Source organism: Bidens hawaiensis, unplaced genomic scaffold (assembly GCF_021521415.1).
Source record: "Bidens hawaiensis isolate Kalapana, Puna unplaced genomic scaffold, B.hawaiensis_p1.1 tig00041890_1, whole genome shotgun sequence".
NCBI classification, from domain to species: Eukaryota; Viridiplantae; Streptophyta; class Magnoliopsida; order Asterales; family Asteraceae; genus Bidens; species Bidens hawaiensis.
In genome coordinates, this window is record NW_027497431.1 from 115,540 (window position 1) to 140,727 (window position 25,188).

Here is a 25,188-nt window from a genome sequence, read left to right on the forward strand (position 1 = left end):
TTGGAGGAACGTATTTGAAGCTTAGCTCCATGCTAACGGGTAAACCGAAAGAATAACGGGGTAAAGAAGCGGTTCAAGCCCATTGGAAGGTCGTTAATTCTGAATGCCAAAAATTTGCCGGGATATACAACCGCTTGCGTGGAAGCAGTTGGCGTAGCGGGCAAAACGACGCCGACATCCAATCTAAAGCGTTGAGCGACTTTCGAACTCAAGGGCAAACCAAAGGGCGGATCGGGAAAGCGTTTAAGCATTTAAGTTGTTGGGAAAAACTCAGGGTATGCCCGAAATGGAATGGGGCACCCACCGTTCCGGTCGCTCGATGAGCCGGCGCATCATCCCGAGCTTCAAAAATGTTAAGGATATCGTCTTCGACAAATCCGAGCACACCAAACACACCCTCTGATGCTCGTAACTTTAACCTCGTTGATGAAAACGATGTGGTTAATTTAGACGATGACGACGACATCGACGAAGTACATGAGTTGGCTCAACCACGCGGGAGGAAGAAAAAATAATACAAAAAAAGGGGAGGGTTCATCGTCGTCATGAGTCAATACGGCGGCTAGTGAAGAAGTCGAGCATCTAAGGTGTTCGTTCGTTTCGAAACACATACCGTGTGTTTCGGTCAAAAATTAACCACTAACTTTTGATCAAATTAGTGCGTGAGGCTAGGTGCTTAATGGTAAAAAGATCGAACACAAAGATATGATTACGAGGGAAAAAACCCTTGATTATATTAGTCTTCGTTTCGGTCAAGAGTTTACAACTTAATCCTTAGTCGAATTTGCTTCGGTTAAGGATTATGAACGTAACTTTTGGTCGAATTAACGCTTGATTATTATGATCTCCGGCACAAAAAACCCCCGGACGGTGAAAACTATCACCGTCAATATTATTAATAATGAAATCGGTGAATACAAAGTGTTGGAGCTGATAAGTGATCGTGAGCTAAGTGATACAATGAGTAATAGTAGCTAAATAGTGAGTTGTGTGTGACCTATCGATATTATCAGCTCAATATATAATAAGAGATTTACAACTGATATCCCGATTATTCCGGAAACCCTAGACTAAGTCTTTAGCAAGCCGTTACTGCCCACGTTTTTTTGTTGACGAAGTTCAAGCAGTATTCCGTTGTAATCCACGTTCTTATAAACATATTTAACACGTGCTCTTATCTGCAAAACAGTTAGATAATATAGGATAATTGAATTAGTCAACGTACCTTCCTCAGAATAACCGCTTGAGTCAACATCCTCAAGTTATGCTCAATTCCGAGGATAAAAATCCGCACCCAACAATTGCCCCCAATTTTTACAGATAAGGCGGGACAGCTGTAAAAATTTCAAATTTTGAAAAGCAAAATATCTTCTGCCAACTGAAAGGACGTGTACGCGGATCGAGGAAAGTCTATAACCGCCCTTCCGGTTATAATTAAACCATTTCCCAATCTCAAATCACTACTTCTTCCATCGATTCAAAGCCAGGTCAGTCCTTCTTCTTTGTCTTCTTTATTTTCTTGAATCTTCCTTCCGACTAAACGATAATGAGAAAGAGAACCCCTCGGGCCCCCAATCCTTTTTCCTTCACAACCTCAGATGATTTCGTTGACCAAGGCCTCATTCCGGCGACCGACGAAGACCAATGCCTTTTTAAAGATTTAGATATTAGGTTTCTGAAAGAATCGGGTTTACTACCTGCCGAAACCGTCTTTAGGCCATACGATCCCAAAGTCAAGGCCGATTTTTCCTCTAAAACCTGGACCTCCTTTTTCTATTACCCCTTTTCGAATGGCCTTTCATATCCGTTTCCCCCGCTCGTACAAGAGTTCTTTGATGTGACCGGATTCTCGTATTCACAAGTCATGCCCATGGTGTGGAGGGTTTTGGAAATAGTAGATCGTCTGAACAAAACCCATGGATTATCCATTGGTGTGCCTGAGATTGCCGCGACTTATAATCTTCGAACCCATGGATCCTTTCGCTATTGTCTTCAATCCAAGTCCAGCCGTGTTTATATAGTTCCCAAGGTGTCCGGTAGCGACCCTGATTGGAAAAAACATTTCTTCTTCGTTCGCCGGGATTCTATTCCTGATGGGATGAATTTGCCTACTAAATGGGTTCATAAGGGTAGGAAATCTGTAGGATAAAACTTCTTTTTATAAATGATTTATCCTAACATGGTTTGTTTTTTGACACTGGTGTTTGAGGATTTGATAAAGCTTAGGAAGGACACGAATAAAAGGCTCAAAGTGCTGTTCAAGATTCCAGCAGAGGAAAGGGAATTCTGGTTAGAGGAAGAAACAGGAGAGACAAGTGTGATTGCTGCAAAACCTGCTGAGAGTATGACCTCTGGTAAGTATTATAGGGATTTTAGGTTTTCTAGGTATTTTGTTATCTTGAAAATAATTAGATAAATCGTTGTGTAGGGATGCCGAAGCGAAAGTCTTTTTGCTTAGTTGATTTGGACGATCTTATTGAGGATAAGCCTGTAGTGAAGCAAGAACATTCCAAGACACTTTATCCATCGGTGAGAATCCCTACAACTCGCCAAAAAAGTGCTGAACAAAAGAAGAGAAAAGCTACCACTTCATCTGAGACCGAGGCCTTTGTTAACATGACCACCACTGATGCTGTAGAGAAACTTCAAGCTCTTGCTAACTTCCTCGGAACAGTAAGTATTCTCGTTTTATCCTGAAAAATAGTAATCTGCAGAAAAACTAATGTTAATTTGGGGATAACAGAAAGCCGAAAATTACCGTCAGATATCCCAGGATGCTGAACTGTCCAAGAGAGAGGCTGAAGCCAAGCTCGCCGACCTCCTATAAGCTGTTAACACCAAGGACAAGCTGCTCAAAAAGAAGGACAAAGAGATTTCGGATCTCAGAGCCTCATTTGAGTCAGAGAAAGCTGAGTTTCTTGAGGATGCTAAGAAGTGTGCAGCCGCCAGCATTCTGGAGTGGATGATCAAGATGTCCGAGGAAGTACAAGCGAAGGGTCATGTGATGGAGTGTTGGAATTCCATAGCTTGGAAGAAAAAGCTCAAGATGCTAAGGGGGGGAAGCTTGAAGAGGATGAGATGGCTGGGACTTCTGAGGTGATCAAGGATGCTGGAACTGGTGAAGATGTGAAGGAGACTGAAGCTAGGGAGGCGACGGATTTGGAGAAGAAGGAAGGTGAGGATGCTGAAGGTGGAAAAGCTTGAACCTGGTTTCCAGGTTGTTTTTATGTGTTTTGAATGGTTGTTTTGAACAATTTCTATTATGGTTGTGTAAGGATAATGTAGTATGCTCAGGATAATGGTTTGGGTGGAGGGATCTTGGTTTCAGGACGAAACCCCAACGTCTTTTACTTTCTGCATCTAGAACAATTATGATAGTTCGGGTGGATGGGCTCCGTTTTGAGTGAAACCCGGGCTATCTTTTTCTGCATTATAATATTAGTATAGCTTTTTATGGCTTATATTGGCATGCTTTCATTTTTTCCGTTTTTAGAAAAATCTAAGTTTCATGAAAAATCTCATAGTAATAGTTTAAGTTTTACCAGCAAACCAATATTAAGTCATAAACTTTAAATAATATAAAAGATAAAATTCTTGCAAATAGTAAATCATACCAAAACCGTGTATCGATTAATCTGGAAATTGTCTAGATCGTCTTATCCTTGCAATAAGATCACTGTTTAGAATGTTCTCCTAATCCTGAGGATACAGCAATAGAATTGTGACACGAGCATTACCCTGAAAAATATTTCTAGAAATTCTGGCGACAAGGCCTAAATAAACTGGCGACAAGGCCCTTAAGAAGAGATGAAAAATCTCTTAAACCATTAGAAATGAACTTGCGACTAGGCCTTTTAGAAGAGATGTAAATCTCTTAAACCTTAAGTATGAACTGGCGACGAGGCCCTTTAGAAGAGATGTAAATCTCTTTAACCTTAGAGTATGGTACGTCTACCATAAACTTGTGATTCAAACCAATAGCTGAAGATAACGAGGTAACAAGTCACTATATTTCATGTGCTGGCCCCGCCTCTCAAACTAAGACCGAATAAATCATGCGCTACAAGCGTCTTAAGAAGAGACGAAGATCCCTTAAACCTCAAGATCCAAACCAATAGCAGAGGATAACGAGGTAACAAGTCACTATATTTCATGTGATGGCCCTGCCTCTCAAACAAAGGCTGAATAAACGTGCTCTACAGGCGATTTTAAGAAGAGATGAAGATCTCTTTAACCTTAGAAGAGGTGAAAACCTCTCATACCTTAGGAATAAGCTGGCGACAGGGCCCTTAGAAACTAGCGACGAAGGCCTTGTTAATTTTATTCCATATGAGAATCCCTCATATCTACAAAACAGTCAATTCTAAGTGAGGGGTGGGTGTTAGCCTTGCTAACACCCCTCTGATGCTTAAGTCAGTACCATGTTTGAAAAATAATAATATTAAAAAACGAATAAAAGTATAGGTTGGAGTACATACCTTGACTGTTTAGTATAACAGTTATCCTCGGGATAGAAATCTTACATGAAATATTTTTTTGAGATGTATAGCATTCCAAGCCCTTGGTAGTAAGTCACCATCCAAAGTAGACAACTTGTATGCCCCATTTCCTTCTTCCGAATCGATCAGGTAAGGACCTTCCCACTTTGGTGCGAGCTTCCCATCCATAGGATTGGTAGTATTTTGAAAAGCTTTTCGGAGAACCAAATCCCCTTCTTGAAACCTTCAAGCTCTAATATTCTTGTTGTAGGACTTTGCTATCTTCTGTTGATAAGAAGCCATTCTGATCTTTGCCAAATCCCGGAGTTCTTCTACCGCATCTAGGTCTTCAAGTAGACTTCGAGTGTTATCTTCGGGATTTTGATGAGTGACTCTGGCAGTCGGGATAACCATCTCTGTGGGGATAACTGCTTCAGCTCCAAACACTAATGAGAAAGGAGTCTGACCAGTAGCATTCTTCGAAGTGGTTCTATCTGCCCAAAGAACGAAAGGTAGTTCTTCGGCCCACTTTCATTTCTTAGACCCCAACTTTTTCTTCAGGTTATTGATAATGATTTGTTGCTTGATTCGGCCTGTCCATTAGCCTGAGGGTGGACAGGTGTTGATGTGATCATCTTGATTCCCCAACTGGCACAGAAGTTAGTTGTTCTCTTGCCGATGAATTGCGAGCCATTGTCGCACACTATCTCTGCCGGGATCCCAAATCTTGTCAAGATATTGCGCTTGATGAATGAGATAACTTCTTTCTCTCGGACTTGAACAAAGGCTTCCGCTTCGATCCACTTCGAGAAATAATCTGTCATAGCCAACATAAAGATTTTTTCTCCTGGGGCTCTTGGTAGTTTCCCCACATATCCATTCCCCACTTCATGAAGGGCCAAGGGGATATAATAGGATATAATGGTTCTGCTAGCTGGTGCAAAATGTTGCTATGTCTTTGGCATGCATCACATTTCTGAGAATAATTCATAGCATCCCTCTTCATCGTTGGCCAGAAATACCCCGTCCTTAGGATTTTGGAGAATAGTGCTCTGCCTCCAGTGTGATTCCCACAATCTCCATCATGGATATCTTGAAGAACTTCTTGAGCTTCTACCTTCTCCAAGCCCCTAAGATATGGTCCTACAAGAGATTTTCTGTATAATATATCATTCATTATAGTATATGGGATTACCTTTGTGCGAAAAGCTATTGAGTTTACATCCTTGGGGATAACTCCATCCTGAATATATTTCCTGATTGGGGTAGTCCAGGAGTCTTCATTATCCTCAGGATTCTTGGCTCCCACATCTTCGTCATCTTTTGATATTTCATTAACACCTTGATCTTCTATTGCTGGGCTCAGGATGTGTACGATAGGGATCTTGACACCTTCTGGTATCCTGAAGGATGAAGCTAAATATGTCAGGGCGTCTGCTTCAACATTCTCTTCCCTAGGTACCTGCGAAATATCAAATATTTCGAAACACTTTGCTAGTATTTTTACTAGCTCTAGATATTTCATTAGTCTTTCTCCTCTAACAGTATATGAACCATTAAAATGATTAGTTAATAATAATGAATCAACATGTACTTGAATAAACCTGATTTTCATGTCGATTGCTAGTTGTAATCCCGCTATCAAAGCTTCATATTCTGCCTCATTATTTGTGTCTTGAAATCCGCAGGATATGGATTGAGGTATAATGTCCCCCTGTGGCGATTTCAGCAGAATCCCGAGACCTGTTCCTCTAACATCTGAAGCACCATCAGTGTATAGAGTCCACTTATCCTTTGCTTCTTCAAGTTGTTGGACTTCCAAGTCTGCCTTTTCTTTAAGCTCACTGGTGAAATCAGCCACAAAATCTGCTAATGTCTGGGATTTGATAGCAGTCCTAGGTTCATATGTTATATCATATGCACTTAGCTTTACTGCCCATTTTGCCATTCTACCTGACATTTCTGGTTTTCTCAAAACAGACTTAATCGGATAGTTAGTTTTAACACATATAGGGTGAGTTTCAAAATAATGTCTAAGTTTAGTAGATGCTATAATAAGGACTACAATTAATTTCTCAATATAAGAATACCTAGTTTCAGCATCCAAAAGACTTTTACTTACATAATATATTGGATGTTGATGACCTTCGAGATCCTTAGCCAAAACTGCACTTATAGCATTATTTGATACAGCAAGATATAGAGATAGAGATTCACCTTCCTCGGGTTTTACCAGTAAAGGAGCAGAAGAAAGATACGCTTTTAAGGATGACAAAGCTTCCTCATGCTTACTGGTCCACTCGAACCTCTTGTTCTTCTTCAGGATATCGTAAAATTCTTTGCATTTTTCTGAGGATTTGGATATGAATCTGTTGAGTGCCGCTATCCTGCCGGTCAGCCTTTGAACATCCTTAACTGATTCTGGGGATTTTAGATTCAGGATAGCTTGTATTTGTTCCGGACTCGCTTATATCCCCCTTTTGGTGACCATGTATCCCAAGAATTTGCCAGCCTTCACTCCAAAATGACATTTCGAAGGATTCAGCTTCATGTTGTATTTGTCGAGGATATAAAATGTTGTCTTGAGATCTTGAAGGTGATCTTCAGCTTTCTTGGACTTCACCACCATGTCATCAATATAGACCTCTATTGTGTCCCCCAGTTGCTCTTTGAACATCATGTTAACTAACTTCTGATAGGTTGCACCTGCATTTCTAAGTCCAAAGGGCATAGCAATATAACAAGAAATACCTGTGGGAGTCATGAAGGCCGTATCTTCTTGATCTGAGGGCTCCATCTGGATTTTCTGAAATCCTGAGGATGCGTCCGTGAATGTCAGCATCTCGTGGCCAGCTGTAGCATCTACCATTGAATCTATGTGTGGTAGAGGGAATGGATCTTTAGGACAAGCCTTATTCAAGTCTGTGAAATCTACACAGTCTCTCCATTTGCCATTCTTTTTCTATACAACCACCACATTTGCTAACCATCGGGGATATTGAACTTCCCTAATCATTTTCGCTTTTAAGAGTCTTTCTACTTCTTCTTGAATAATTATGTTTCTTTCAGGTGCAAATTTTCCTCTTTTTTGATGGATTGGCCTGAAAGAATTATCAATTCCAAGTTTATGTGTTATAATATCTTTGGAAATACCAGTCATATCTTCATGTTTCCATGTGAATGCTGACAGCCTTGATTTGAGAAATTCGAGCAATTTCGACTCAATATCCTCAGGGATGCTAGTTCCTATTAGCACTTTAACTTCAGGATCCTCGGGATAAAGAGGTACTTTTTTAATTTCTTTTTCCCTGGCCTCCATTATGCCTCGGGCTGGCTTCTGTAATTTCTATGCCTGCTAGGGTTTAGCAGTACACTTCATGGAAGAGGTGTAGCAATTCTTCGCGTCTTGTTGGTCACTGATGATTTTGATAACTCCCCACGGACTTGGGAGTTTCACACATTGGTGATAAGTGGAGGGAACTGCTTTCATATCATGTATCCAGGGCCTGCCTAATATAATATTGCATAAAGATAAACAGTCAATAACACAAAATTTTTGCATTTTATTTACCCCTTCGACATATATTGGGAGCTTAATCTCCCCAATAGTGTTTTTAGTTTCTCTACTGAATCCAACCAATACCGAGGAACTGGGGACGATCTCATCCTCAGGAATATTCATCTTTTTCAGCACGACTAATTGAATAATGTTGACAGAACTTCCGCCATCTATGAGGATCCTGCGTACATAATGGTTAGCCACATATAAAGTTATTACCAAACTATCATGATGGGGATCCTGAACATCGGCTCTTCACTTTCATCGAAGGATAAAATCCTCTCTTGAGTGAGAATAGAAGTCTTTGTTGGCCTGTCAGCCACTTCTAACTTTCTTTGGTCAACATTTCTCTTTGCAGCAGAATAAGAGGTTCCGCATATGTCGAATCCTCCGGATATGAACATGACTGTTCTTGCATCTGTTAGTGGAGGAGTTGGTTTTTCAGGAATTTTCTCGGGATCTTGCTCTCTTCCCTTCTTCTTGCCAAGTAGCTCTTTTAGGTGGCCCTTGCTGAGAAGATAACTGATTTCCCTTCTGAGTGCAATGCAATCATCAGTCAAGTGCCCAAAGTCTTCGTGGAAGGCACACCATTTTGATTTGTCTTTCCAGGCTCCTGGTCTCTCCGTTTTCCTTGGCCACTTGGCTTTCTCACCTAAATCCTGCATAGCACACATTAGTCCACTAATATCTACAGAAAAACAATATTCAGAGATCTTAGGATATTCTTCGTCATCTTCTTCATCTACTGCATTAATCCTGGGGTTATCAGGCTTGTGGTAAGGCTTTGCTCGATAGGACTTTCCTAGGGATTCGAATTTCCTGTTCGTCTGATCATACTTCGGGATATCGACCTTAGAGTTTTTCTTGTCGTCTTCTAGCCTGATAAACCTCAGAGCTCTGCTTCTTACTTCATCTAATGACCTGCATGGAGTCATAACGAGATCATCATAGAAAGAGGAGCCCTTCTCTAACCCCAACTTGAGAGCTTCCATTGCTGAAGCTGGGTTTAGATTCGGGATTTCCAGCGACTCCTTACTAAACCTGGTAATAAAATCTCTCAAGGATTCCCCTGGATTCTGGGTAACCCTATAAAGATCACCTGTTATTTTCTCAAAAGTTCTACTGTAAGAAAACTGGTTATTAAACATGTTAACTAAATGAGAAAAAGAATTGATAGTGTTAGGGGGAATACTCAATAGCCATTTCATGGCTGCTCCGGTTAAGGTAGACCCAAACCCTTTGCAAAGACATGCTTCCTTGATTTCCATAGGGATTGGATTGATCACCATACGTTCTCTATATTATGCGACGTGTTCCTCAGGATCCGTCGAGCCATCATACAGTTTCATATTTGGGGTTTGAAACCGTTTTGGGATCTGCACGTCGTTAATCGATGGCACGAACCGGGATATCTTATGGCTATCAGTTGGAACTTTAGCTAAGGGACGGATTACACCGGGAACATTTGATATCATGTCCTTAAGCTTCTGTAACTCTCGGGCTAAACTTGAACTTATGCCTGCATCCTGCAAAAATCCTTGATTAGCATTAAAAGGAATTGTATTGAAAGTGTTACCCTGATTGATATTCTGAGGAACGGTTTGGGTGTTGTAGCTGGCATTCCCGAACATAGTATTTCCTGGAGTGCCACATGGAGTGATCGAGGTGTTAGCCTGCATCGGGATGAAGTCTCCCTGGTGCATCTCGGAGGACCCTGCAAATTGCTTAGTCTAAGCATATGGCTGCTGAGGATTGAAGAACCCTGATGGAGGTACTCCTGAGAATCCTGCCTGCTATGGAAATCCTGAGGATACCACCTGCTGATAAGGACCTAAAGATCCTCCCTGCTGCGCCAATCCTGAGGATAACGCCTGTTGATAAGGACCTGAAGATCCTCCCTGCTGCGCCAATCCTGAGGATAACGCCTGTTGATAAGGACCTGAGGATCCTCCCTGCTGCGCCAATCCTGAGGATACTGCATGTTGAAACGGCCCAGTAAATGATGCATGTAAGTATCCTTGGGATCCGGATGAGTACAATCCCGTAGACCCTGAGTGCTGGAAAAGCGAGGATCCAGGGTTGTACGCCGTGGTTGACTCCGGACGCACCAATCCTGAGGATCCTGGATGAGTGAAATCCAGAGATCTCGGGATTAATGGCGTGAATTCTTCCGCCGGCTTCTTGGCTTTCTGATATCTTCTAGTTCCTTCACCAGCATCTGGTTGGTCTTGTTCTGGCGATCCATCTGTTCCTGTAATCGCTTATAAATATACAAAAGTTCGTTATTAAATACCATAACGGGATCCTGGGGGGATGGTCTCGATCCCGAAAATACTGGAGTAGCAGCTTTCTTCTGAATGTTGTCAGGTTTCTTTGGAATAACATCAACAGACGGAGGAAGAGCATGGAAGGTTTCGCTGAGGATGCTGAGGCTGCGGCAGAAGATGAAACAATCTTGGGCTGTGAATACATGTTGTGGATATTGAGAGTAAGGTTTCGTTTGAGAATGAAATATGATCAAAGCACCGTTTGCCCCACGGTGGGCGCCAAATTGTTTCGGTCAAAAATTAACCACTAACTTTTGATCAAATTAGTGCGTGAGGCTAGGTGCTTAATGGTAAAAAGATCGAACACAAAGATATGATTACGAGGGAAAAAACCCTTGATTATATTAGTCTTCGTTTCGGTCAAGAGTTTACAACTTAATCCTTAGTCGAATTTGCTTCGGTTAAGGATTATGAACGTAACTTTTGGTCGAATTAACGCTTGATTATTATGATCTCCGGCACAAAAAACCCCCGGACGGTGAAAACTATCACCGTCAATATTATTAATAATGAAATCGGTGAATACAAAGTGTTGGAGCTGATAAGTGATCGTGAGCTAAGTGATACAATGAGTAATAGTAGCTAAACAGTGAGTTGTATGTGACCTATCGATATTATCAGCTCAATATATAATAAGAGATTTACAACTGATATCCCGATTATTCCAGAAACCCTAGACTAAGTCTTCAGCAAGCCGTTACTGCCCACGTTTGTTTGTTGACGAAGTTCAAGCAGTATTCCGTTGTAATCCACGTTCTTATAAACATATTTAATACGTGCTCTTATCTGCAAAACAGTTAGATAATATAGGATAATTGAATTAGTCAACGTACCTTCCTCAGAATAACCGCTTGAGTCAACATCCTCAAGTTATGCTCAATTCCGAGGATAAAAATCCGCACCCAACACCGTGGAAATTGCCACTAACTTGAAAGAAACCAACAAACACCATGAAAAGCTTGGCCAAACGTTGGAATTGAGACAAATGAAAAAAAACTATGAATCCCTCAAAGCGGACGGGTTTCACTAAGAGGCCACATTACTGCAACGACGATGTGTTGAAAAATGCACAAATATTATGGATATTGTTTTTTTTTTTTTTCGTTATGTATTTTTTTTGTATATATTTTTTAATTTTAATGTATTTTTATTTAAGTATTTAATTTAATGGGTTTTTTATTTGTTTAGTTTAATTATAAAGAGAAAATAATAAAAAATGGTGACATGACAGTGAGGGAATACAACACCATTACACCAAAAAACAAAAACCTGTCATTCGCTAACTGGACGCCACGTGTCATAATTCGCCCCAATTTGTAGCCCTTTTCACTATACATAGCCTTACCTTCGGTGGATGCTATGACCTTAGTTGGGGGTGATCAAGAATCTTGTGGACCGACTCTTGAGGTTTACATGGTTGTATTTTTAAATTAGAATCTTTAGATTTACGTGATTGTGTTTTTATTGTTTTTCTTAGCACGCATAACATGATGCTAACTCTAATATATTTCATTCCGTGTATTTTATGTTGGATTACGATTTTTTAATACTTCATATGATTGATTGCCATACTTTCATACATCAAATAATTAACTTGAACTTCCAAACAAAAAAAGAAATAATCATAACAAGTATAGTTCCGAACATCTCGAAATAAAACGTAGCTAAAAATCCAGACAGAAAAGCCATAAATACATAAACCAATAAACACCGATTACTATCATATGCAACTTCATACAGGTGCCACAATCTTGACAAAATAAAACTCTTTTGATTGCACTTGTATGTTCAACAAGACAGTAATAAAAAATTGGCTCACAAAAACTATCAATCACAAGACAATAAAATATTAAATAGAAATAGACACGAGAACCGCAATGTACAAACTCAGATGTTAATTTATACCACCAACACATGAAATACACGGCAGATAAAATTTCTTCACTTCATGGTACAACAATGATGGATATTACAGTTTCAACACCATTTGTACAGCTTTTTTCTGAGACTGTGTCAAACTCTACAAAAAAACGCAATTAACAAGTTCCGTCAATATAAATAAACTAAAAAAATACTATTTTAAATAAATAAATGAATTCAATCATGAAACCTGGCAAAGATGATCAAAAAGAGGCCTGTCTCCCTGAGAGAACTCCCGAAAGAAGTTGGTGAGATAATTTGCCAGATTAATCTGGATAAACGAAAAAACAAACGTTTAAAAATATAACCAAAAATATTATGATCAAATTTTATGGAAATAATAATCTTTCAAAAAAGTAAACCTCATTTAGAGGGTCAGCAGCACTAAGTAGGTCATCATCATAACCATCATCTTCATCCTACAGAAAAATAGTAAAAATGAAATTAAATGATAATAATAAAAAAATACAATATTGTAATACATTCGTTTTTGGTTTCTTTTATCATTTTTATGTTGCGGACCTCGTTAAAAGCTTTTGCGAGGGCGTCTAGATAACCGTTTGACGGTCGACTGAATGATGTGTTACCGGATGAATTAAGCAAATCTTGCTCTATATCTGCATCTCCGGCTTCCACTTCTTCCCAATCACTATCCTGCATTATGAAATATATTATATATATAATTATATTAATTACGATAGCAGTGTTTTAACATAAAGGATGTGATACCTGATCGTCGTCCTCTAAAACCTGTTCTTGAATCTCGAGCAAAACATCAGCCAGTGTAGCAAGAATCTGTGTTTCCCACATAGAAATATGTTTATTAAATTCCATTATCACGCACACACATTCACACACATATAGGGTGAGAATCAATACCGAAAATTGGATTATTGCGAGAACAGCGAAAAAAAAACCTACATTTCATTTTTTGATCAATGGTTCATTTTTAAGATTTTGTACTTCGTGCATACAAATGTATGTATGATCTTTATGTACATAAAAGACCATCAAATTAATTTCTTCACATGTTCTTTAGTATTTAATTGTTTAACTAACCATGTAGGTTATATACATAAACAACATTTGTTCTTTTTTTCTTTTAAAGTTAAGGAGGGGCATAAGACAGTCGATTTCTATGTATTTAAATGATTCATTTTGCTTTGCATGTTCCCACAGTATTACCCTCTGTATATAAACACACACACAATATCACCCGATGTGTGTGTGTGTGTGTGTTTAGTAAATGAGTAAAAACCTTTGCAGGAAGTGGCATCAATGTCCACTGGTCGGGAGCAACTTTGGACTTGGAACGAGTGGTAATCCCAGCAGACGACTTCACAAAACAAAAAAAAAAATAAAAATTACTTGAAGTCAATTATTTAACAGATGTTTAACATCTTGTAAAACAATAACTAACAACCTTAATCAAATGTCCTTGAACATTAATGCTTCCAAATTCAACATGCCTGGTTGATAATAATAAAGCCAAAGCCGTGGTCGTAACTTTAATCTGGTAAGCCCCCTGAATTTCCCCTGCACTTAATAACAGTTATGTTAGGTTTTACAACTAACACAATAATAATATACACAACTTTTTAATATACTTGCCTTGCTGCTTGGTCCATTCTGACATAACATAATGTAACGAATTAGGGTAACCTTCAGCAGGGATGGTAATCAGCAAATTGATAAATTGTTCAACATGCGGTGAACTCATGTGAACCTGTGCCATAATTAAACAAGCATCACAAATAATCATATATAAAAACACAACTTTAGGTTGTGTCATACAATGATTATAATAATAATAATTATTATTAAACCAGTCTTGCAAAAATAAGAAGTAAGGAGCTTCGTAATCCAGCAATTTGGCAGAATTGCATTCGCCTAACGAGAGCAGCAACAAGATCTCTAATATGTTGCGCCATTTGAGATGACAAATGTAGAATAAGTTGCAAAATATAGTTCCCGACAAAAAGCGATCCCGAGCTATCTAAATCAGGATCAAGAAGCCTACCAAAATAGTCGCAATGTCACATTTCTCAAACAAATATACAGAATAGTTAGTTATCTTTTAATATGGGTGTCGGTCATGACGCATTATTAAAAAATGGGTAGATTCGGGCAAAAATAATTTGTAAATGGGTTCATTATGGTCCCCTCAAATTAGTCAACGGGTCAATTTGGGTCTATTTAAATTAATCAACAGGTCAAATTTGGCCTATTTAAATTAGTCAAAGGGTTAAAACGGACATGTATAATAAATATGCTAATTTTAAAAGTCCAAATGGGTTAGTACCATCAATGGCCATTGTTTGTCTCCACCACCTACCCGTCCCCGGCGCTACCACCGATACCAACACCGCCACTCCAACATCGCCGCCACCATGTCACTCCGTCACTCCACTACCAGTGCCTCCACCCCCGACACCTTGTAATTGTCACCACCGCCGTGGCTACCTCCAAGGTCACCACTAGCCACCGTAAAAAATATAGCGGGGGAACCTATTTTGGTATTTTTTTTGTAAAACCACTCATTTCAACCCAACACCATTTTGGCACATTCCATTTTGACCCGAACCCGTTTTGACCTGTCACCCAAACCCACCCGACCTGCCAAGTGTGCCAGGCTTATCTTTTAAAACAGTTGCTTCAATAACAAAAGATACCTTGAAGCTACATCAAGTAAACATCTCATTGTAAAACCAGAATCACCACACCATGTAAGTAATTGTTGATTTCCACCAGAGACAAGAGCAGCGAGACATTGAGTTGCATTCTGGTTTAACAAAAAAATGAGTAGGTTATAAAAGAAAGTAAAAAACGTTTTATAAAAGACAGAATTAAAAAAATTTTGTCCTTTAAATATATGCGATTTATGGATCAGATCCTTTAAAAAGTTTATTTGCGGGCGATGTCCTTTATATGACAAAATACATTCGCTTTTTGTCCTTTACACTACCAAAAACTCAGTTAAATCCGCCAAGACTTAACGGGGTATTTGTTTAACATATTTTATTTAGTTTCTATTTCTAATATTATAAATACTTGAATAGTATGCGTAAAAAGACGTAAATGCCCTTACATGCCAAGACTTAACGGGGTTTTTGGATGCCAGTTAGTCAAAAGGACGAAAATCAAACAAACATGCCATGTAAAGGACATAGCCTGCAAATGAACTTTTTAAAGGACTTGATCCATAAATTCATCATCATCATCATCATCGTACTCAGTATATCCCACCAATAGCAATGCTATGGTAGGGTCTGAGGAGGGTAAGATGTAGACAGCCTTACCTCTATCCCATAGGGATAGAGAGGCTACTTCCGGTGAGACCCCCGGCTCGATAGTAGTTTTGAATCAAGCCTTGGACATAAGACACATAGCACTCAATCATCGGGACACCGGCTGATTGGTGCATGTGCCCTTGTCTTTCGGCTATCAACGCCACCACATGATGCCTGATTAACCTTCCGCCACTTTTAACGTTATTTTCACGTGATTAGTAAAATAACGTCAAAATTAGTGCAATTTTACTTTTGCCCACCCAAGGGTTCACACATATATACATTATATGTTGGCACCGCAAGCAGGGCGTGACTTGATCCATAAATTGCATATGTTTAATGAACAAAATTTGCAATTCTGTCTTTATAAAAAGATGGAAAGTTTTGAACAAAATAAAAACCTGCATTTCACCATGGTCATCACTCTGAAGGACTATACGTACAACCGGATCGAAACATACGTCATAAACTGCTTTTACCACATCAATAGGTGCATTCTGATATATCAAGTTGAGAACCAATAAATTAAATAAACAATAAAATACTAAAACAAAAGAGTGGTGAAAATGAATTTTAAAAAATGAATTTTAAATTAATTTTATAACTTGCCTTGAGTAACATAGTCAAAAGGTCCAATGAACCAGCAACTAAACCATCAGGCTGCTGTTGAGGCTGAGAAACAACTCATTTTATGTAAGTAAAGCAATTTACTAATAAAAACTAATTTAGTATTTTATTGTTTGAATAAACTTACTTTGTTGAGGATGGGCCCCACATATGGCAAAACACGTGAAACAAGAGGATGAACACATCCAGGAGCATTTTTTATTGCCTATTATGAAATAGGATTGTTAATAACAAAACTAGATTGCAAGTCTCACTTCATTTAACGAAAGTACCTCAAGAACCTCAAGTGCGTCAATGCTTATGAACGGGTCCGAAACATGCAAAGCCCACATGTTAAGTATAATTGGAGAAATTACAGGCTCTATCGACAGTGCAGAATCATGACCTACAGCATGAAAATGATATTTTCAAAAAAAATATAAAATAAAATTCACTCGGCTTCTATGTAATAATACCAAACTACCAACCTGCCCTCACAGCTGCTTGCAGTGTTTCAAGGACAAGATGCATTGTTTCATCAGATGCCTGCATAATATTCCACATTTAAAAACCAAAATACCATTATTGTTATTGTTGTTATTAATATTATTATTATTACTACTACTACAGTACTACTACAACCTGTTTAAGAAGTTCTGTAAGGGATGAAAACAGAGCCAATATATGAGGTTGTGGTATTCCTCTATTTGTGTCGGGTAAGAGTTGAGAAAGTGCTTGACACGCACCAACTTTTACAGGCGCAGGCCTATTAAAATTTGAAATTAAACAATCGTTGTAATTGAACACTAGTAAAAGGTACTTAGTAATTTGCCAACATAGGAGCTTACACATCCATGCCGATTGCCTGAATAGCAGCATAGAGGAAATGATCAATAACTGCAGGATTGATCTGCAACATAAAATAAGTATAAATGTGAATAATGTCATTAAGAACATGAAATAATATATATTGATAATATGAAGAACGTTTATAGTTACCACTGATGAGAATTTAGCAACTGATGAAAACATACGAGCATAGAGAAATGGGAATTCATGTACGCCTGCATAGCAAATACAAAATAGTTAAATAGTTAAAATGTCAATAATATGAAAGAAATTAAAAAATTATTAACCAATATTATACCTGCTGCCATGTCTTCAGTCAAAGTTTGCTCCAATAAGTTCCCCAATGTGACTTCAGATGGCCCAGAAACCTGATCATAAAGTTAACAAAATATCACAATTTATACATGAAAAACTCAGATTATTAATAGCAATTAATCTATACCTCAACTTCAAGTAATTGTTCTGACACAGAAGACAAAGCAAAAAGAGCAGCCTCCCTCATCTGACATAATTTTATAATCCAATAAAGATTAAGATATTTAGAAAACAGAAAGATGGTTAAGATCATAGAAATATTTATTAATTACTGAGGCATACCCTCCACCAAACAGCAGAGCCTTTACCCCTCTCCAGCTGAGACGCATCTAATCTTCGTTTAGCAGCATTTAATATAGCATAAACACCCTCGATACCACAAGAAATTAAAATTTCCTCCAACAAAAGAGAACCTGTGAAAATAATGAAATATATAATATATGTGCTTTACAGCAACTCAAGCTAATGAAGAAAAATAGATGGCAAATAACTGAATCAAATACCAGAAACACGACAACTATAAGTACTATCATCTTCATCAGAGACATACTGATTAGCATCCATTGACCATGCATGGACCTGGTTCAATATATTTGGATATGTTAATAAATTAAAATAACTATCAACACGATATCATTAACTAATAGTATAAGATGAGATATTAAGTAAGCTACCTGTTGTTCAGTCATCTGCATAAACGCAATTGAATAGTAGACAAGATCTTGGACGCTATTTCCAAAAGCCTGAAGTAACAACTTTTTGCAAATGAACATCTAACATGATCGCATTCAAATCTTGCAAAAAAGTAAATTTTGAGAACTTACCTTCACAAACTTTTTACTACCAACAATTGTTAATAGAAACTCAAACAACTGCAGAACCAAAAAGAGGACAAAAAGGTTATATTACATCACAAAGGGTATAAGTGTAAATAAAGAAACTTCATACTTGAATTATGAAGGACTCGAGGCTTGTCTCAGAACCATCAGAATCATATCTTCCCTCATATGCATCTTCAAGTCCCTCAATGGAAGATCGTTCATATACACTGAGAGAGGACACAAATGTTTGCCACAATGGAACTAAAACCTCTGAAAATATATTTCTTTCAGTATTATCATTTATAAACAAGATGCAAAGTTAAACCAAATTGACAAGCTTACCCATGAACTGACTTTCTGCCAGGCTTGGGAAGTTTTGAACAAACTGACTCAAGCAGTTTAAAGCCTGAATATGAATAGAGAATAACAAGTGACTGCATATTCAAGTAGAACATATGAAAAGATTGATATATTTAGACAAAAATTAAAATAAAATACCTCCATTCTGATGCTCCAATCATCTGGATCTTCAGATTGTACAGGATTTTTAAGAATAGATGAGAATTCAACTATCCAAGAATTGACTAATGGTAACATCAGTGCACTTGTTTCTGTCTAAAAAGCAAATACAAGTATTCTATTATGTTCATGATTTCATCACAGAAACCAAATAAACGATCAATTTGACAATCCAAGATTACCTTGTACACACCACTCATAACTCCCACCATAGATGTACAAGAATAGACGATAGAAAGAGCTTTTGTGCGTAACGGTTTGTCATAAATCTGTAACTAATAAGTCCCAAATTAATGAAAATGTTGACCAAATATACAGCCTATAATACAGAAAATGAATCTTCTATTGCAACTATTGTGCATTCATAGTGATTGTACATTTACAAACATAAAGAAAAAAAGACAAATCATATAATAATAAAATGACAATAGACTTGACCTGAGGTGATGAAACAATAGTATGCAAGCACGGGAACAAAACTGGTATTATTCTCGGAACTAGTTGATCATTCAAATCAGCGCAAACGAGAGCCAAACATCTAAGAGCCCCGTTCACTGGACATTTTAAAACATTATAAAACAATGAAACATTATAACAATCGCTTCAGCCGTGTAACACAAAGAAGATAAGATAAGTTCAATATGAAGCATCAAGTAAAAATCTACGATACCTGCATTTATATTACTTTGATCATTGATTAACTTCATTAAAAACGAGAGTAAATCCGGCCATTCATCTGGCCAATCATGGCGCGCAACTGATGCAACAGCCACACCAATAGCCGTGCAGATTTTTCTATGAGGATCATCCAGTGAGAGCAATAGAAGACCACGTATAACCGCCTGATAATAAGAAAAAGCTTAATAACTAATAAACTAGATACAATTCAACTTATCTGCAAATAATGAGAAAAAAGTTGACCTTTTCCTCATTTGAAACAACCGGATGTTCAAAAGCATCTTCATCTTCCTGCCAATGTTTCTTTATAAACTGTTTTAAAAGAACCGCAGCTAGGTAAAAGACAGTTAAATCTCACAAGAGTAACAATATGAAAAGAGTAACAAAAGACGTATAAACAGCATTGTCTACTATTTGTAAAAGGATATTTGGCGAGATCCTAGCGGAAGATCTCTATTAGCAGCAATCTTAGCTAAAGCACTTCCAAAACCTAATAAGATTTGCAGTAACAGTCACTCTTAATAATGATAATGATAATAATAATAATAAAGATAAGAAAAAGCAAATTATGAAAATCAGTGTAGGTATTTTAAGTGAGAAGAATATAACTGTTCAACATCATTAGTCATTTCCACTTTTCTAAATTGATACTTATTCCAAATCCACCAGGCATATCACTTTTAAAAAGAAAAAACATGTTGAGTTGCTTCAATTAGCTCATAATACTCATCTAAATTAGTTAAATACATTTAAATTTTAATGAAAAATCAACCAATTGAAACAAATTACAGAAATTAGGTTTTGGTATGTACCAGGTTGAAGGGAGGCTTGATTCAAAGAGGCTTCAGCGAAGGAACGAGCTTGCTGATTAGTATCGAGAGTAGCATTCAGTGAATTAATCAGCCACTGCTGATCTTGATCGATCAAATTCGCCATACTTAACCAATTTAGGTATGTGTGCTGTGTGCGTATGTTTCCCGCTCTTTATGAGAATTTGGGGAATTGGAAGAGAGAGAGAAATATATATATAATATATATATATGTGGTGGGTGAGTGGTCTCATTTTAGGGTTTTATGAATACTAAACTACTATTAAAGTCGGGTCGGGTTGGCTTAATCATTGTGTTGGATCGGGTGAATTATTATGTCGGGTCGGGCTGAATCATCAATGATTATTGAATATCTTCTAAAATCGTCTATCTTTAGTCTTGTTAACAAACATTGGCCTTAACCTTAAGCTTGTGATTCGACTCAAACGTTTATTAGACTGTTTAGTGAAAAGTTTATTTATGTTTGTTTGTTTGATGAATGGAGGGACATAAATTAAAAATAAAAAAGTGTGTGTTGAAGAGAAAAACGAGAAAAGGTGCATCAAGATTTAGTTTTTAACTTGGTTTCAGGAAGATGATCGTATTTTTAGTAAGATTCCGTTGTTGGAAATCAGCTCATGCGACCACAACCAGGGCCGGCTCAACCTTCACGGAGGCCTAAAACGAGCTCTAAAACTGAGGCCTTTTTTTATTTTTTATATATTTTTTGTATGTGTATAAATTAAATATGTTTATATTAAGTTAAGGCTTCTAGCTTTACTAGATGTGTTGGAATCAGCTTTGATTGTCAATACGTCACCTAAATTAGCTAAACTAACTGATTCTTACATCAATTAAAAAACCCAGCTTCAAATTGCATCAGAAGCCAAGTTTCATACTAACACACAAGCCCAGTTTTTTTTTTTTAAATGGGGTCTTAATACATATTGGGCTTAAAGCCCTACCTTTAAAATGCTGACCCCAAGAGCCGAGCCTGACCACAACCATCTTCAAACCTCAATCAAATGACCAACTTTGGGTTTGGTAATTTTTTTGTTAAAAGATAAAGTTTTATTGAATAAATTTGGACCTTCAAGATTTGATAATCAATGCCTTAAAAATTACAAAGTTTAAAGATATATGAAAAAAAAAATTCAAAGTATTTAACTTTAAAATGTAGCGACACTTATTTCTAAAATTAAAATATCAACTTCTCAAAAGTTCTTAAATGGATTAACAGGTCAACCAATTTTTTAAAAAATCGGGTTCAGGTTGACCTATTTAAGAAAACGGTCAGCAAAATCAAAACTTATATTTTTTTCTTGTTGAGGTTCGGGTCATGTCAAGAATGACACCCCTAGATATGACAAATGTTTAGCATTTTCGAGGTAGTAGGCTATTCAAAGCAATGTAAGGCAATGTGTAATGGGGCTTGAGTTTGGGTGACAAAGAGCGAGAAGAGGCGCGAACATCACCACCACCACCACCACCCTCGGCGATATGTGGGCGAAAAGGGGCGGGGCGGAGAGTTCTTGTCGCCCAAATTGTTTAAAAATACTATTATTTTATCATTATGCCGTTTTCAAACGGTCAAAAATAAAAAAAATAATAATTAAAACAATATATATATATATAAACATACACATTCTTCTCCATTTCATACACAATTCATACCCAAATTCTTCAAAAAATCTAGCAAAATGAATCCTACAAATAACCCAAACCAATCGAAACCCGTGGAACTCACCGCTATAATGACCGAAATCATAAAAAACACGAAAAGTTTGTCGAGGAACTCAACGATACCATGAGAGAAACCAACAAACAACACGAAAAGATTGCCGCTATGATGGAGTTGCGGGAAATGAGTAAAGAATACGAATCCCTCAAAGCTGCCGGGTCACACGAAGAGGCCGCATTGTTGCAACGACGACGAGTCGAAAAAATGCGCGAATATTATGGATATTAGTATTTTTTTTAGTTATATATTTTTTTTAGTTATGTATTTTTTTGTATTTCTTTTTAATTTTAATGCATTTTTATTTAATTATTTAAATAAATTGGTTCTTATTTTGATTAGTTTAATTATAAATATAAAATAATAAAAAAAGATACTGTGGGCTCAGTTTGTAGCCCGTACACCATTACACCCCAAAACAAATTCCCACTATTTACTGATTGGGCGTCACGTGTCACAATTCGCCCTCATTTGTAGCTCATCCACTACGCATAGCCTGATGTGGATCTCTTTTTATTTGCTAGCTAATCTGTTTAAACTAATTAAAGATTATATTCAAAAGGCCTTTCATCCAATGGTACTAAGAAATTGTATAAGGTTTTGCCTTTACAAGAGGATTGAGTCTTGTAATTAAAAAAAAGAAAAAAAAAAGAAGATTAATTTAGGGGTATAATTAAAGAGTTCGTGAGCTTCCATTCAAATTATAAACCTTTTAAATGATCTGCATATAGCCAAAAACCAACTATTAGACCTTATAAGTATGTCAAACATTGCTAGAGAAACTATCAATCGAAAGAGTTAAACATCTGACAAAAGTATTTGCTAGTTTTAAACTAACGTAGTTAGAGAGGTAGGGTACTAAAAAGACCCAAATACCCTTAAATGATACCCGCGGGTCAGAGGAACACTCATCACAAAGCACCCGCGGGACATATGGATCACCCGTATAACTTTGTAAAGGAAGAACATTCTTATATCACACGCGGAAGCATCCAGGCACCCTCAAACGCCATACGCGTGATAGCACAAGCACCCACCAAAATGACCAGGAGGCAATGCAAATAGGACAGCTGTAATTAACCAATTTTTTTCTAGAAGATTTATCAATATGCTTTCTTGGGCAATACGTGATCTCTCAGCCAATAAATAAAGGACAGCTGGCCAGGTTGTTATAACCGTGCACATGGCTAGAGTTGCATAGCGTCCTAACAATTAAGGCACGTGTCCAGGTTGTTATGCCCATGCACATGCGACGTATAGCTCAACCTATCATATGAGGGCACGTGTCCAGGTAGTTACGAGAGCATCTTCTAGAAAGGGACGGCTGGACCAATTACATTCCCACAATATTCGGCTATAAATACCCTCTCAATCTCCATGAGGTAGGCATTCACTCTCCTCTATCTACTTAAATTACTTAAATACTTTATCTTCATCAGAATTGTACTTATTCTCACGTCGGAGGGTGGTTACGGGAACACCCCCCCCCCCTCTTGTCCTTCCCGTAACGAGCTCACGGTGTCTGTTTTGCAGGTTCCGGTCACTGGACTTTGGGAGGTTGTGCTCATATCGTGTTGGTTGTTATCGTATCTTATCCTATAGTCTCATTGGATCTAGGACCCGTTAAGAGGAGTAGATTCGTGTTTCTTCAGTAGTGTAGTAGTACCAAGTATCATCATTTGAATATACATGTGTGTGTATAAAGCACAATCTTACTCAAATTTGATGGGTGTGAGCAAAATCATATGTTAAAACCAAGCTTCCATCCTTTCTTTTGAGCACAAAGCTTTCGACTAAAATATAACAACCAAATCTTAATTTCCATCCACTAGTCCCTTCAAACTTTCAGCTTTCTTCATGCTCTTTGTTCTTAATTTGTTCCCCGCCAACCCATCCGACCTAATTTTCTTCTTCCCACTTCATGCTTTCCATAATTTCTAGACATTTTCTTCTCTCCCATTATTAGTTGACCCCTATGCTTCATGTAAGCCATATGGCTCCATCTACCACGTTTAAATCTTTCATCCCATATTGCATCAATCCGATTCTCACCCATGTCCACTGACATGATATCTCCATCATTATTAATATTTATGTTCGAAAACTCGTTCCCACCTCTGCTCCAATGTCATTTCATAAAAGATAAGACTTTTGCACTTGATCACTCAATCTTCCTTCTTTGATGAATACAAAAGGGGCCAAAGGGCAATACCACTTGCCCCAACTACCACATGATTTGAAGATTTGGTTGATGGAGGGAAGTTCAAATCGGGAAGACATGAACGGAGAGAATCATTGCTTCACCTAACCAATAAATTTTTCAGCCTTTTCTTCTTAAGAGAGACGGTGGATATAGCCATCATTTGCAAGAGATTATGCATAAAAGCTACCATCACCGTTAAAGTGTCTTTTTTTACCAACAATCCCAAATTGTTGGTACATGTTGTGTGGGTCCAATGGCCTTGGTTTTACGTCACGGACACAACTACAAAAGCAACATTATGCCATGTCTTCTTCCTTTGAACAAGTAAACGCTTCCCTAGTAAGGTGCTGTTTGTTTTTCCTTAGAAGCACTTCTCCACCTCTTTTGTCTGCACTGAGAAGAGGGCGCGCAGACGTTGGGCTCTGCAGTGTGTTTGTTTTTTCGAAGACGTTTCATTAAAAAACGTCTGCGCGCCCTCTTCTCCCAGAAGTGTTGGGATTATTACTTCTAACCTCTTCTACCATTTTATTTCATCGATCATCATCTCCTCCTAACCCTAAACTCCTCTCCACTGCCCCATCCGGGAGCTCCACACGCCACGCCGGCTTCCTCCACACCGCCGGCTTCCTCCACACGCCAAGCCGGCTTCATCCATGCCCCATCCGGCTTCCTCCACACCGCCGCTCCATTCACCACGCTGCCGCCGCTGCTCCGGGATCTGTTAATCTGTTAATCACACATTCACATTCGAATCTAGGGTTCATAATCATGATTGTGAGAACACCTTTACCGAAGAAACGACGGCCTAAAGCCACCGACAGCCCTAACTCCGATGGCCGTCTGCTCATCTTCGAGGACCTGCCGGAGCCTGAACCTTCTCATCAACACTCCGATCAGATGCTTTGCACTTACCAATGCCGTCAGCTGGTAATTAATTATTAATTACTAATTACACCGTTCGATTCGTATTTATGGCGCTTTTATTATGTCATACTCCTGTTTCCGAATTAAGATAGAGATTTTAGAAATTAAACATAATAGTTTATAAATTTATACAAGATATGGAGTAGTTGTTT

The 25,188-nt window shown here is 38.0% G+C and overlaps 1 protein-coding gene and 1 pseudogene across 1 annotated transcript; both read right to left on the reverse strand.

The window, feature by feature from the left end:
• Positions 1-12,183: 12,183 nt before the first annotated feature.
• LOC143593298 (uncharacterized) lies at positions 12,184-20,368 on the reverse strand. The gene is made up of 33 exons (XM_077072969.1): positions 20,175-20,368; positions 19,791-19,852; positions 19,606-19,698; positions 19,355-19,526; positions 19,123-19,238; positions 18,867-18,953; positions 18,664-18,780; positions 18,508-18,571; positions 18,293-18,435; positions 18,169-18,216; positions 18,019-18,087; positions 17,848-17,923; positions 17,627-17,757; positions 17,472-17,531; positions 17,328-17,397; positions 17,180-17,244; positions 17,029-17,090; positions 16,823-16,946; positions 16,669-16,726; positions 16,474-16,586; positions 16,329-16,406; positions 16,184-16,246; positions 15,976-16,071; positions 14,957-15,066; positions 14,111-14,300; positions 13,896-14,010; positions 13,708-13,820; positions 13,543-13,620; positions 13,014-13,079; positions 12,807-12,938; positions 12,647-12,703; positions 12,475-12,555; positions 12,184-12,384 (listed from the first exon to the last, which is right to left on the reverse strand). Exons 1-33 carry the CDS (start codon positions 20,296-20,298, stop codon positions 12,334-12,336), a joined length of 3,084 nt encoding a protein of 1,027 aa, XP_076929084.1. The 5' UTR covers positions 20,299-20,368; the 3' UTR covers positions 12,184-12,333.
• Positions 20,369-23,625: 3,257 nt separating this feature from the next.
• On the reverse strand, positions 23,626-24,189 carry LOC143593296 (uncharacterized; annotated as a pseudogene).
• Between the last annotated feature and the right edge of the window lie 999 nt (positions 24,190-25,188).